At 45.4% G+C, this 14,475-nt stretch overlaps 1 protein-coding gene across 2 annotated transcripts; it reads right to left on the bottom strand.

The window, feature by feature from the left end:
• Positions 1 to 7,236: 7,236 nt before the first annotated feature.
• ARF6 (ADP ribosylation factor 6) lies at positions 7,237 to 11,799 on the bottom strand. 2 transcript variants are annotated; one of them, XM_045015072.1, is made up of 2 exons: positions 11,585 to 11,799; positions 7,237 to 11,187 (listed from the first exon to the last, which is right to left on the bottom strand). In XM_045015072.1, the coding sequence occupies exon 2, from the start codon at positions 10,785 to 10,787 to the stop codon at positions 10,260 to 10,262; it is 528 nt and encodes a 175-aa protein (XP_044871007.1). In that variant the 5' UTR covers positions 10,788 to 11,187; positions 11,585 to 11,799; the 3' UTR covers positions 7,237 to 10,259. The 2 variants fall into 2 exon arrangements, with proteins under 2 accessions (XP_044871007.1, XP_044871009.1); XM_045015074.1 differs by lacking the exon at positions 11,585 to 11,799 and adding an exon at positions 11,366 to 11,496.
• Between the last annotated feature and the right edge of the window lie 2,676 nt (positions 11,800 to 14,475).

The raw sequence follows: 14,475 nt of genomic DNA, 5'->3' as shown, positions 1-14,475 counted from the left end.
AACTGTTTGTCCCTCCTAGCTAGATTAAGAAAAAAAAGTTGTTCCTAGTGTTTGACAAACTCTTGAGATGAGGAAAAACAGGCAATACAAGTCTATTCCCTGTATCTGAACCTTTCATGTCATCAGACTTTGTTTTGATGGGGGAGCTCATCCAGAACCAAGCCATTTAGTCTAATCTTGTGAGTTCGCAAGCAAACGCTTCCTCTTAGAGGGTATAATAGCATACGCTACTGGGCTCACATTGGATTCAATTACTGCTAAGACAACTGATTGAAAACCATCCCTATATGATGGGGAAGAAAGCCTCCACAAGAGCTGAGGCAGTTCCAAACTAATCCAACCCCTGTGAGGAGAAGGCATGTTTAACTAACACTGTATGAACACATTGCTGTACACCTATAGGTGGTAACTGAAAAGTTGAAGCAGCCATAGAGTTAATGGCTGCGTTCTAGAACAATATTCCCAGTTTCCAAGAGAAATGTTAAAGGAAGTTCCTCAGGGTAAAATAGCAAAAATACTAATAGTGTAAGGGCTGAGTAACCTCACATTCCTTATACTGTGAAGTGTCAGACCTACTTCTGAGGAACCCAGACCGACAAGCAAATATTATTTTCAAGTTTAGAAGCTGTCAACACTATAAACAGTTTCAATTACACCTTGCAGTGTTACCCAACAACACTGCAAACCAATATAATTTAAAACATTTCTATAATATGAGTTCCACCCTATTATTTGCCTCTTTATTGCATTCATGTAAACATGGTGTCTGGAATGTTTTTGCCTGAATTCTGAACATTGATAGTGTCAGTGCCAAAGCTGATTTTCCCTTCTAACAGCTGGTAATACCAGGAGAGGTATTCATACAGACTAATCTCAGCGCAAGTCCCCCTCCGCCACGCCCCCCGCCCCCAGGACATGCATGAACCTTCATTTAAACACCTGTATAAGTATCAAAATTTCATACTATACATGAGTAGGATGTCATTACAGCTCAAAAACCCACCAGATTTAGATATCAAAAGATAAAGGTCTTAATGGACAACAGCATAGAAATAATATTGTTCCCTTCCTATGGAAGAATCCAAGCTAAACATCCAGAAGCCGTTATCCACAACACTACGGCCTTTCTAGAAATGAGAAAGTAACACTACATCTCACACACACTCACTTACTTCCTAGTCTTGTTTTTACTAGAGGGGGCAATGCAAGAGATATCCACCCTACCCTCAAGTTACCTTCGTATCTTATGAACTCTGAAGTGTTGCAATATTAAACTAGCTAACCTGAATGTGAAATGCACCTCTATGAAATATGATTAATCACACAAGCATAATTGCCTGTATCACAGGTAATATGGCACAACCACCACATTTTCCAGATCTGCTTTTTTCCTGGTCATTGACAATACTGTACATGGGACACTCCACTGCTCCCACTCGGCTTTGGAATTAAAGGAGGATTTGGGGGGGTGGAGTTAGGTGTGTCTATGCAAAATTCTCACTCCTTTTGCTGTCATTTCCATTACCAATGTAACTGCAGGACTCATCTCTAGAACTAGAAATAATGCAGTGTGATTCAGCATTTGCTTTTTTTGGTAAACCGAAATATTTCTATAAAAATATTTCCACTATTAACAACGCAGCTATCTACTATTTTGAAGAAATGACATCCCCTGAGTTTTGCCCAAGTACTGTGTCTACAACCAATTTTGGTTCAGTTAGTGCAGCTCTAGGAGTTACATTGGTCCTGCCTTGAGTGCAGCAGGGGACTGGACAAGAAGACCTCTCAAGGTCCCTTCCAGTCCTACGATTCTATGATTACAGAAGATAGAGGTACTTAAAATATAACCTACAAAGGGGGAACATTTTGAATGTGTTTTGGTTTTTTTTTATTTGTTTCATGATTGCACAACAGGCCTGAGATGAATTAAGAAGTTGCTTTTTAAAAGTTTGGAAAACAGGTTGTGTATGTTTGATCAGTGTTTCTCAACCTTTTTGATACCAGGGACCAGTTTGCTGCCTTCCTAAATTGTGTCAGAGAGATCTCAGGGACCAGTGCCGGTCCATTGAGAACACTGCCTTAGGCAATTCCATAAAGATCTGGAGCACTTACTGGATGACATCGGAAGTGAAACCTTACTGAAAAGGAAAGCGATTTTTACTCAGACTATTTTAAAAGCTTTGTTATTTGTATGTTTAACTTGAGACAGAGAAACAGAAGGAAGCTTTTAAGATTCAAATACTTCCCTTGAATAAAGATCTAAATTAACAAAAATGTGCCTACGTATGAGACCACTTTTGATGTCTCTGAACACACGCCAAAAGACTTCCGGCTCTTTTGTTCAACAAAGCCACAAAAAAGGCAGCTGGGAACCCATGTAGAAGCACAGCATTGTAGATTTGATTACATGCTCTGAGGAGGAGGTAGTTAGTTCCATAAATGGGCAAGGAAGAATGGTACCAATAGTTCTGATGCTACCAGTGAAGTGAAACCATTTTTCTATTAGAATATCTACAGCAGGCCTGCGCAACTCGTAAAGCAGCAGGGGCCATGCTACTCCAAAGAAAACAGCTGAGGGCTGAAACCCACCGCGCCCCCCTCCCCCCAAAACACACACACCCCAGCGCCGCCCGGCCCCGCAGAAACAACCCATCCCCCCAGTGCCGCCCGCCCCGTGGAAACAAACCCTCCTTCCCCAGCGCTGCCCCGGCGAAACAGCGGTATTGAACCTTGGTAATACGTTATAGCGGGCCCCTAAGGTAGTATAATTAAGGTAAAAGAAAAATGTCTTTTTGCTAGAAGTAGAATAAGATCTTCCCCCCACTTTGTAATCAATTGCCCTGCTGAATGAATGAGGTGTGAATGAGGAAGGCAGCACCTCCAGACAGCTGCAACCCTTGGAGAGGGGATGGGAGCCAGACCAAGGACAATGCAACTTGTCAAGTGGGCTGACTAGAGAAGAGCAGACATACTGACGGGCTGGGGGGTTAGAAGCAAGCACCTTCCTTTGGGAACATCCTCTTTGCAGCATTGGGACAACCCCCAGCACAGAGAAAAGCAGCAAAAAGGGCCAATTTTTATGAGACAAGATCAGTAGAACAGGTCAGTCACCGACTCGCCGCTCGCCTCCTCACCCCCTCCCAAGTATAAAGCCCCACCACCACTGCCCGTCCGCTCGGCTCGTCAACTCAACCCCTGCTCACCTCCTCAGTCCCCCCCGCTGCTGCCAGCTCACCTGCCCCCCCCCCAGCTCGCCTACTCACACACACCCCCACCCCCACCGCCAGCTCACCGGCCTGCCCACCGCTGGCCTCTTATCTTCTGCCGCTGGCTCACCCTCACTCTCCAGCCTGCCACTGGCCTCTTCACCACCCCACCCACCCGCCGGCCGGCCAGCCAGCCAACCAGCCGTTGGCTTGCCCCACCCTGCTGCTTGCCTACTCACCCCCCACAGGCCGCACAGTGAGCCCACATGGCGCCCGCGGGCCATATGTTGTGCAGGCCTATCTACAGTTTGCATTTGGAGGCAATAACCCAACAGCATAGGTAAAGGCATCCAGTTCTTATTTCCCCCTCCCCCCTGAAGTTATAGTACTACAAACATAGGCAAGCTCATTATCCTTTATTTTCCTTCCATCTTTTACAAAAGTAGGTGCCATCACAGCCGTCTCAAACTTTTATGGAACCACTTCCTCCCCAGACCACATGCATTAAACCCACCATGCTGCGCTCTTGCACTGACATTGCATTTATGGTCTATCACCTCATGTGGACAGACACTAAGTATCAAAAGTAGGATTACTACATTCGGGTCACCTATTTTAGCCCTTCAAAAATGCCGCTGCCAAAATTATCCCGCTTTTTATGATACTTCAAATGATCCTCCTGACGTTTGATGTTCGTTTAAATAATTTGCTTCACTCTTAAGTATTGAAGAACTACACAGTATGAAATCCTAGGGGTTTTTTTTTTGTTTTTTTGTTGTTTTTTTTTTTTAAAAGTTAAAGGTCAACGCGAGACTTAAGTGCTAAAATATCAGAATAGTAGTTCTTCCCCCACCTGTCACTGGATTTAGAATAAAATCCTAATACTTTGTACAAATAGCACTTGGGAGTTTACACTTGCCTAGGGACAGTGGGAGTTTTCCCACAAAGTACCAATATCTTCTGGGTAATATAAGATTTTTCTTTTAGCCATTAAGGTTGCAAACATTACAAACCCAAACCAAGATTATACCAGTGCAATGCTGTTCCTAACAGTTCTGGTGCCTCGGCAACTGCTAAGACCTTCCCACAAACTACAAAGTGAAAGTTGACCAATCTTGTCAGTTTTGACTACATTTTTTCACAATTCTGCTGGAAACAGTGAAACTGCCAGTCAGGTCAATTTGTCAGATATTCAATTAATATGTTTTCATTTGACCAGCCCTGACAATATTACCTTTTATATAATATGTATATAGAAAGTTGATTGACCAGCAGTGTGCTATTTAAATACAGTAGAACAGTACATTTTTTAAATTGATGGAAACGTGGCTTTAATTTGAGGGGCACTGCCTGCCTCTAGGGAACAAGTGTTTTTGTTTGTAGGCTGAGTCTTCATTCAGGCTAGTAGGTGGCAGGAAAGTTCTTCCAAGCCTTATCCATAACTATTTATTTTCTCCTGTGACTGGAAAAGAGATTGCTGAAGCCTTTTCTGACTCATGAAAAATAGTAATTCAAGAATGGTATTCTAATTAAGAAATTAAGCTAAAGCTGAACACACAGTTACAGAGGTCTAACCCACAAATGGTCACCCTTACGAAGTTAACTTTTACTAACAGCTACAACATCATGTTATCAGAGTTACAAGTTTATTTTTCTGAGGTTGTGTCTATGCACACTTGCTCTGGTTTAACTAAATCAGTTTTTAAAGCCACATCCCTAGCTAAGTATCAGAGGGGTAGCCGTGTTAGTCTGGATCTGTAAAAGCAGCAAAGAATCCTGTGGCACCTTATAGACTAACAGACGTTTTGCAGCATGAGCTTTTGTGGGTGAATACCCACTTCTTCGGAAGGTGGCTCAAGTTTGTGTGTAGATAAGACAAGCTAGATCCGCATTTCTCGAATGCGGCCACCGTGGCCGCATGTGGCCACCAAAGGCTTTTCTTGTGGCCACACCCTCCTGGGCTGTAATCGGGGGTGATGGGGGGGAGAGAAGCAGTGGCCCCTCTCCCAGGGCAACTAGGGGGGGTTGGCCCTGCCCCCCCCCCCCCGGGAGACAAATGCTGGAGGTGCAGGCAGCTGGTGAATGCCCCACTTTCCCAAGGGCGGGGGGGCAGTCTTTGGCCACTGGGCTTCAGGTTTCATCCATGCAACAGCAGGCTCTGGTTCCAGGCGCTGGTCCCAGGTTCACCACCCACACCATCATCCCTGGGCCCCACGGCCTCCCTGCCCTCCTCCCCATCCAGGGTTTAATTTGTCCCAGGGCTTGCCGGGGCTGAGTATGTGTGCTGTGAAACGTGATATTAAACATACAAATATCAGGTTTCACAGCAGCAGACTTACTAGATAGCAAGTTAAAAAAAAAGCAACCAAAAAAGCAACAATAAAAAGACAAGAACATGCACAAACACCTTATTTGTGTTTCTATTCTGTTTATGTCCAGTAGAGAGACCACTGTACATTATTTTTTATTACTGAGTCTGAAAAAATCCCTACATAAATAAAGTACGATTAGGAAAAATAAATATGCATATATACACACATGTCCAAAAGTTAATTATTTTAGGAAAAATTGTCAGTGCAGCTACCAACAAGAGTTGGTGGCCGCACTCAGGCCACCAAAAAATTTGTTGTAAGAACCCCTGAGCTAGATACTGAAGGGTAATTCTTTTTTCAAACATTGCTGCCACTGTAGGACCACAGCACCAACACCACCTGGATACATCTGAGAACTTGAAAATTGATTTTTAGGATTAGCTTAAGGCAGCGGGACGATATTAATGTCTCCCAAGTCATCTGTCTACTCCTGATCTTTCGGCATAAGTGACGAAAGGCGACCAAATAGTGTTGCCTTTTTCCTTGATGTCTCATATCCATTTCAAGGCCAATATCTCTTCTATCCCTTCTCAATGTCAACTCAACCATCTTCAAGCATGTCAAGACTGTCACTCCACATCCAGACTCTAGAGTCTGCTTAGCTTTTCCTGTTACATCACGTCTCTACTCAGGACCGGCTCTACAGTTTTCGCCGCCCCAAGCAGCACACCGAATTGCCGCGGGGGGGCAGTCCCTGTGCCCTTAAGGCGGCAGGTGCGTTTCCGCCGCGGCAGCAATTTGGTGGCAGCTTCTATGTTTAGCTGAAGCCGCCCAGGACAGCTAAACATAGAAGCTGCCGCCGAATTGCCGTCGCCGCGGAAACACACCTGCCACCCTAAGGGCACAGGGACTGCCCCCCGTCGGCAATTCGGCGCACAGCTTGGGGGCAAAACAACAGGGATTGCCGCCCCTTGCGGATTGCCGCCCCAAGCACCAGCTTGGAATGCCTGGAGCCGACCCTGTCTCTACCCTCCTCTCCGAAAAATTACTTTAGCAGCTTCAATGTGTATACTGTTCTAGCCTCATCCCTACTCCCCTTCCAAACTCCTTAACTGCCTTACTGCTTAACTAGCTGCTTCATTCTCAACCTCGGAGCTCCACACAACTTCACTCCTTTACATCTCTAGCTGTAGCTCCTTGCATGCCTCTGTAGCTCTCGATTTCTTATAACAATTTTTCCATTTTACCCCTTAATCTAAAAAGCACCTTTCCTTCCCTCTATTCCTTCAAGGCTATTTTCTTCATGAAACTTTCCAGGACTGACCACCTCATCATCAGCACCTCTATGCTTTCTGGCAGGTAAATTGTTCTGTGCATTATATTTGTCCAAGTGACAACGTAAGTTCCTTAGGGCAGAGATCTTGTATTGAAGTATTTTACAAAGCATAATATTAAACATTAAGTTTACTGAAATAAAAGAGGCTGTAATCAGAAGTGGGAGTATTTTTAAAAGAAGCTTGTCTCCTCTTTCCAACTTTTCAATTTTAATTATGTGACTTAAAGATTCCTCAAAAGAGAAACTAATAGCATTACAATGTTTCAAGACCAGGTTAAACAGAACCTAGGCCTCTATGTAAGCAGAAGGCACTGCTCCAGTGTATTATATAGACCCTTTCTGTTTTTACCATATTCACATATAAGTAACATACCAGGAGAGCTGCACTGTATAATTGCTTTATTTTCTGCTTCTTAATTCTTTATCAACACTACAACCATATTGAGAACACAAAATTCCTGTTTACTGTAGTCAGGGAGATGAAAATCTACAGACTCATTCACTTACCAGACAAGAACAATGCCACCTCCCAAAAAAAAAAAAAAAAGGTACTCCAATTTACTTCATGAATTCATATGAACAGAGAAGTTGATACACTTAAAATTCAGATTGTAAGAATTCTGATAAAAAAAAGATTGCCACTTTAACCTGCAGGCTGCAATTACTTGCATTGTTCCCCCACCCTCCGCTTCCTTCATAAAGACATTTTGAAAATGAAGCCTTTATATTTCGTTCAGTAACAAAGGTCATTTATTTTTTAATTATCTGCCACACAAGTTTCAGTAACTTTAGAGTCTTTCCCCCCAGAATAAAACATTTAAAAATTCAAGAGTATAATTAAATTTATCATTTTACCCACACAACAGAATATCTAAAGTAACAAAATTACCAAAGAAATACAAAATTGTGAATTCAATTTAATGTAAAAACCTAGTGAAATTTAAACCTGCCCCAAACAGTGTTTGAAGAGAAAGAATACAGTAAACACTTTAGACTGAAAGTGAAAATCCAACTTTTCATTTTGATTGAGATTAAGAAAGTTTGAAAACTATTAATAGAGCTTCAAGTCTTCCAGTTTAGGCATTTACCTTGTGCTTGACTTTTTTAAAATTTTTGTTCCAGAAGAAAAAAAAAGTACCCTGGTGTTTGGTTTATACGCCTTCACACTACCACACTATTTGACCAATTACATTAAACTGAAATGAAGAATTTCTTGACTTTATAAAAACCATAAAATGGAGCAACAATTCAAGAAGGACTTGAAAGGACTTCTAAAATGAAGACGTCTCGTTTCTCCTTCAGAATTATGGTTTAAAGCAACTGAACTTGACTTGCTTTTCTAATGAACTTTTTCCTTTTAGAAGTGTTTCTGAATCATTGCTATATTTTCTAGTATCGTCCAGAATCCTTTCATTGCCATTGCAACCCACATTAAGAGTGTCCCTCTTTTGGAACCATATTCTAAACTAAGCATTTTTCTTCAAGGGATCCTAAGCATTAAATTTTTAGGAAATAAACTTCAATATTTTTATCTCCCCATAGATCTTTGGTAAGAGCTCCATAATACACTGTATTTAATATACAGAGTCAACACTGCAGAAATGTAGTGTAATGCCCCAATCTAATGTAAAACTTACACCCTCAAAAAAAAAATTCTTCTTCTAGTTTTGTAGAGTTACATTCCTAGAATTCCCCAGTTGAGTTTAACTCCTTGAGGAAATCTGAAATTAATCCTTAAGGCTGAATAAAACCTAGCTGCTTTACATTTTTTGCACCCAGTATTAATACTTGATTGAAACGATACACTGATTTGAACTCTCAATCTGGGTGGGTTTGGTTGGTTTGTTTTTACCATAACTTGCCAGTCAGAGACATCTGAAAACTGTGTTATGGCAAGTGAGCTGCTTGCCCTTTAAAAACTATATATGGAAGTTTACATTCATAGTCATATGCTCACTCTCTACACCCCACCCTCATTACTAATTACTCAATGGATTTAAAGTCAAACATTCAATACAGTTCCTTTCATAAATAATTATAGTAACATTACTGAAACAGAGGGACAAAAATGTTTAGAACTACTTTCATGAGTTAGATTGTGGTCTTGCAAAAACTAAATTGTGATATAAATGACTTCTTCAAATGCCAGTTACTCAAATGTTAAAATGATTAATTTCTGTTAAAGTTTAGAACTGAGCTTGCTTATTCAAATGATTATGATATGGAAACAAATGGGGGGGCTTGCAGCTGATAAGGATGCATGCTTTTCAGAAAACATGAGATTTTCAAACTTTGGAAAAGGAAATGTCTCCAAAAGTCTCAAGATTAACAAATGCCTCTCTTACAATATAGGAAAGATGCAAGACACGACTTGATTTATGCCTAATGGTAAGTTAAAGTAAAACGAACAGTAATGCTTACACATTACTGCTACACTTTCTAGAAAGAAGATATCCCGCACCGTGAGAAGACATACATAACTAGTTAAGACTGCAGCTAAACATCATTAAACTTTGCAATGCAAGACATAGGAACTGTGAGTAGAGTATAACTTGAAACTATTACATCATTCACATTTTATTCATTATATGGTTGCTATGTAATATGGGGAACTTATTTGCATCCCTACTCATGCATGATGTATGGTTCAGAACTTCACAGCTGACATTTCAATGCAGTTCTTACATTACCTCAGATATGCATTTTGAACATATTACAATGGTATTCTCACTATCTACCACTGTAGGCAAGGTTTTATTTACCATGTTAGTCTTAGATATGAAAAGACAGATTTAAAGTTACTATTTAGTTACAGATTAAGGGCTTCTTTTTAAAAAGAAGCCCTCAATATAAAAAGACAGACTGCAGTTTGATTTTAAGCAATAATTTTCAGTTTACTGATGAAACAGACCTAGCAACATATTCTGCATGAATGCAAAAAGAAGCAATCTACAGCAAGTGATCAAAGAAAAAAAAAATCAAAAAAGTAGAACCAGAAAGCATACATTGAAAATGGTTACCCCTTCTCTTCCTCCCCCCACCACCACCACAAAAAAAAAAAAAAGAAAAAGGAATCAAACCATTATAAGGGCTAATCAAGAGAGGAAAAAAATTACTTAGCAAATCTACAGTGTGTCTTTCCCCCGTTTGCTGGAAGTCTGCCATAGCATCTAGTGCTTGTGTTCGTGTCACATTTGGAGGTTACAGCATCCTAACGCCAAGCAAGAAGAGTTAAAACAGGAATCCAGTCAGCGTGTAGAAGGAAAGGGTGGTAACTGGAGAAGAAGTGACCATAATCCTATGGATGCTTGGTTTTACTTTTTCGGTAGAGAATCATTCTTCTAGGAAACCAGGCGGGCTATATTTTTTTTTAATTATCTGCAGACTAAGTAGTTGTTATCATCATTAGGATTTATAATTGGACGTTAACCACGTCAGCCCTTCATAGAGTCCATCCCCTGTGGTGGCACAGGAGGGCTGCACGTACCAATTCCTATCCCTGATTCGGGTGAGGCCCAGTTTCTCCTGGATTTCGTGGGGTTTCATAGCATCGGGCAGGTCCTGCTTGTTGGCGAAGATCAGGATGATGGCGTCCCGCATCTCCCGGTCGTTGATGATGCGGTGCAGCTCCTGGCGGGCCTCGTCGATGCGGTCGCGGTCGGCGCAGTCCACCACGAAGATTAACCCCTGCGTGCCCGTGTAGTAGTGCCGCCACAGGGGGCGGATCTTGTCCTGGCCCCCGACGTCCCACACGTTGAACTTGACGTTTTTGTAAGTCACCGTCTCCACGTTGAAGCCCACGGTGGGGATGGTGGTGACGGACTGGCCCAGCTTCAGCTTGTACAGGATGGTGGTTTTCCCGGCCGCGTCCAGCCCCAGCATCAGGATCCGCATCTCCTTGTTGCCGAAGATCTTGGACAGCACCTTGCCCATCCCGGCGGCATCCACGGGGCCCGCTGCGGGCAGCGCAGAACCCGGCGGCCGCTGGCACGCGTGCTGCGGGGGGCCGCGGTGTCCTCGCCCCGGGGAGCCGGGCGGAAGCGCTGGGGCTGGGGAAACACGAGACTCGCCGCCCGGGAGGCGGGTTACCGGGGGAGGCCCGCGGGCCTATCCCGCCCCAGCGGGGCCGGGGCCGGGGCGAGCCGAGCCCAGCAGGGAGGCCGCCAGCCCGCCTCAGGGAGAGCCGGGAAGCGTCAGCTCCGGACCATCCGCCCGCCCGCGTGCAGGCCCGGCCTCCTGCCCGTCGCCGCCGGGCCCAGGGCGGCCCCGCGCCCGGCTCCTTCCCTCCTTCGCTCCGAGCGGCCCCGGCAGCGGCTCCTCAGCGCATCGATGCCTGCAAAGGGGGGGGACGGAGAGAGACGGTGACTGCCCGGCGCTGGCTGCCGCGAGCCGGCCCAGCCGCCCCGGAGCTGCGGTGCCTCGCGCCCGGCTCGCGCCGCTCCCCTCCTCGCGCGCCCAGCCCCGCCGCCGCTGCCGCTGCCGCCGCCGGAAAAGGTGCCGCGCGAACCCACCTTCACTTCCCCTCGGCCGGGCGCGCGCCTGCGCACAGCCCACCGGCCCGGAGGCGAGGCCTCTGCGCGACGAACCCCGCCCCTGAGGAAGTGCGGACGAACCACGCATGTGCACAAGCGGACCCATCCGCCCGGGGAGGAAGGGCCTCACGAAGGACTCTCCTCCCCCATGGTCCACTGCGCAGGTGCAAAAACAAACCCGTCTCTAAGGAAATCTACCTCCCCTACCGCCGTCCCGCTGTCACGCATGCGCAGGGCAACCCCACCCAACGCTTCGGTTTTTGAACAAATGCGCTTTTCGCCGGCCACAGCTGCGCATGCGCAGTGATATCGCGCATGCACACACTCATTAAGAGTCTCCCCTCTCACTGATGTTGCGAAGCCGCCGTCATAGCACAACAGGACCATAAGGGAACAGCCTCTGAAGAATCCCGCCTAATTTGCCCGGGACAAGATTTGCGCATGCGCTATCGTGTAAGCCATGGAGCCTTACTTCCGCCTTCCGACGGGTGCGCATGCCCAATAACATCCCCCCGCCCAGCACGTAAAGGGGATGAGCTATGTGAAAACCCCCGGGCAGGAACTGCGCATGCGGGTGGCCAAGGGGCGTGTCTTGTATATGGAGAGGCGCCGGGCGATCACACGTCAGCACAGGCACGCGGGTAGAAGGCCAAAGGCTCCCTCTTAAAGGGCCAGGCAGTGCCAGCAGTGGGCGTGTCTGCGGGGCAGGGAGCTGTTCCCTAGGGTGCGGGCAGGGGGCGCCTGAGCGGCCTCCGGCCCCTTCCCGCAGCCTGGGCGCTACAGGGCGTATTGACTAAGGGGGGGGGCCCTGTAATGAGCATCTGGCACAGCTGCATGGGAAACTGGGCACGATGGGGCCTGGGGGGCGGGGGTACCAGAGCCAGGGACCCCTGCAGTGAGGGGGCTGCCCTGTGAAGCGTGGGGTGTCCCTCCTGGGCAGGAGGGCTTGCCTGAGCCTGATATTGCTGATTCGTGAGGCCTGGTCTCCTCCTCCCTAGGGTGGGTCCCTGATTCCCGGAGCCTGGCACCGCTGTGCAGAGTGAGGTTTAGTGTCGCTTTGCAGGATGAAAGCCCTGGTTACCAGACCCAGGTAGCCCCATAGGAAGCTGTACCAGCCCCTCACCCCACCCCCAACACACACTCATTGACTACCCACCTGTGGCTGAAGATGTACAGGGAGAAGAACTGGAGAGGCCTGGCATTGGCAGAAGGGCTTTGCAAATCACACTTATTACTGTTTATTACTAAACAGTAATATGTCACCAGGACCAGATGGGATTCACCCAAGCGTCCTGAAGGGGCTTAAATGTGAAATTGCAGGACTAAGAACTGTCGTCTGTAACCTATCATTTAAATCAGCTTCTGTACCAAAGGACTGGAGGATGGCTAATGTGATGCCAATTTTTAAAAAGGGCTCCAGAGGTGACCCCGGCAATTACAGGCCGGTAAGCCTGACTTCAGTACTGGGCAAACTGGTTGAAATTATAATAAAGAACAAAATTGTTGGACACATAGATGAACGTAATTTGTTGCAGAAGAGTCAACATGGTTTTTGTAAAGGGAAATCATGCCTCACAAAACTACTAGAATTCTTTGAGGGGGTCAACAAGCACGTGGGCAAGGGGGATCCAGTGGATATAGTGTATTTAGATTTTCAGAAAGCCTTTGACAAGGTCCCTCACCAAAGGCTCTTAAGAAAACTAAACAGTTGTGGGATAAGAGGGAAAGTTCTCTCATGGATCAGTAACTGGTTAAAAGATAGGAAACAAAGGGTAGGAATAAATGGTCAGTTTTCAGAATGGCGAGAGATAAATAGTGGTGTCCCCGCCGGGTCTGTATGGGGTCCAATCCTATTCAACATAATAAATGATCTGGAAAAAGGGGTAACCAGTGAGGTGGCAAAATTTTAGATGATACAAAACTACTCAAGATAGTTAAGCCCCAGGCAGCTTGTGAAGACCTACAAAAGGATCTCTCAAAACTGGGTGGCTAGGCAACAAAATCGCATATGAAATTCAGTGTTGATAAATGCAAAGTAATGCACATTGGTAAACATATAATCCCAACTATACATATAAAACGATGGCATCCAAATTATCTGTTACCACTCAAGAAAGAGATCTTACACTCATTGTGGATAGTTCTCTGAAAACATCCACTCAATGTGCAGCAGCAGTCAAAAAAGGGAACAGAATGTTGGGAATAATTAAGAAAGGGATAGATAAGAAGACAGAAATTGTCACATTGCCTCTATATAAATCCATGGTACATCCATATCTTGAATACTGTGTACAGATGTGGTCGCCCCATCTCAAAAAAGATATATTGGACTTGGAAAAGATTTAGAAAAGGGCAAAAAAATGATCAGGGGTATGGAACAGCTGCCGTATGAGGAGAGAGTAATAAAACTGGGACTTTTCAGCTTGGAAAAGAGATGACTAAGGGGGGATATGATTGAGGTCTATAAAATCATGACGGGTGTGGAGAAAGTAAATAAGGAAGTGTTATTTACTCCTTCTCATAACACAAGAACTAGGGGCCACCAAATTAAATTAATAGGCAGCAGGTTTAAAACAAACAAAAGGAAGTATTGTTTCACACAACACACAGTCAACCTGTGGAACTCCTTGCCAGAGGATGTTGTGAAGGCCAAGGCTAGAACAGGATTCAAAAAATATCTAGATAAGTTAAAAGGAGGATAGGTCCATCAATGGCTATTAGCAGGAATGGTGTCCATAGCCTCTGTTTGCCAGAAGCTGGGAATGAGCGACAGAGGATGGATCACTTGATGATTCCCTGTTCTGTTCATTCCCTCTGGGACACCTGGTATTGGCCACTGTCAGAAGACAGGATACTGGGCTAGATGGACCTTTGGTCTGTGGCCATTCTTATGTTCACTTTATGGGGGACCCTGCAGCCAGAGCTGGCTCCAGGCACCAGAGCAGCAAGCAGGTGCTTGGGGTGGCCAATGGAAAGGGGTGGCACATCCAGCTCTTCAGCGGCAATTCGGCGGTAGAAGTGCTGATCGCGGCTTCTTTTTTTTCCTGCCACTTGGGGTGGCAAAAACGCTGGAGCCAGCCCTGCCTGCA

This window comes from Mauremys mutica, chromosome 4 (assembly GCF_020497125.1).
Source record: "Mauremys mutica isolate MM-2020 ecotype Southern chromosome 4, ASM2049712v1, whole genome shotgun sequence".
Taxonomy (NCBI): Eukaryota; Metazoa; Chordata; order Testudines; family Geoemydidae; genus Mauremys; species Mauremys mutica.
This window is presented reverse-complemented; position numbering and strand designations above follow the sequence as displayed.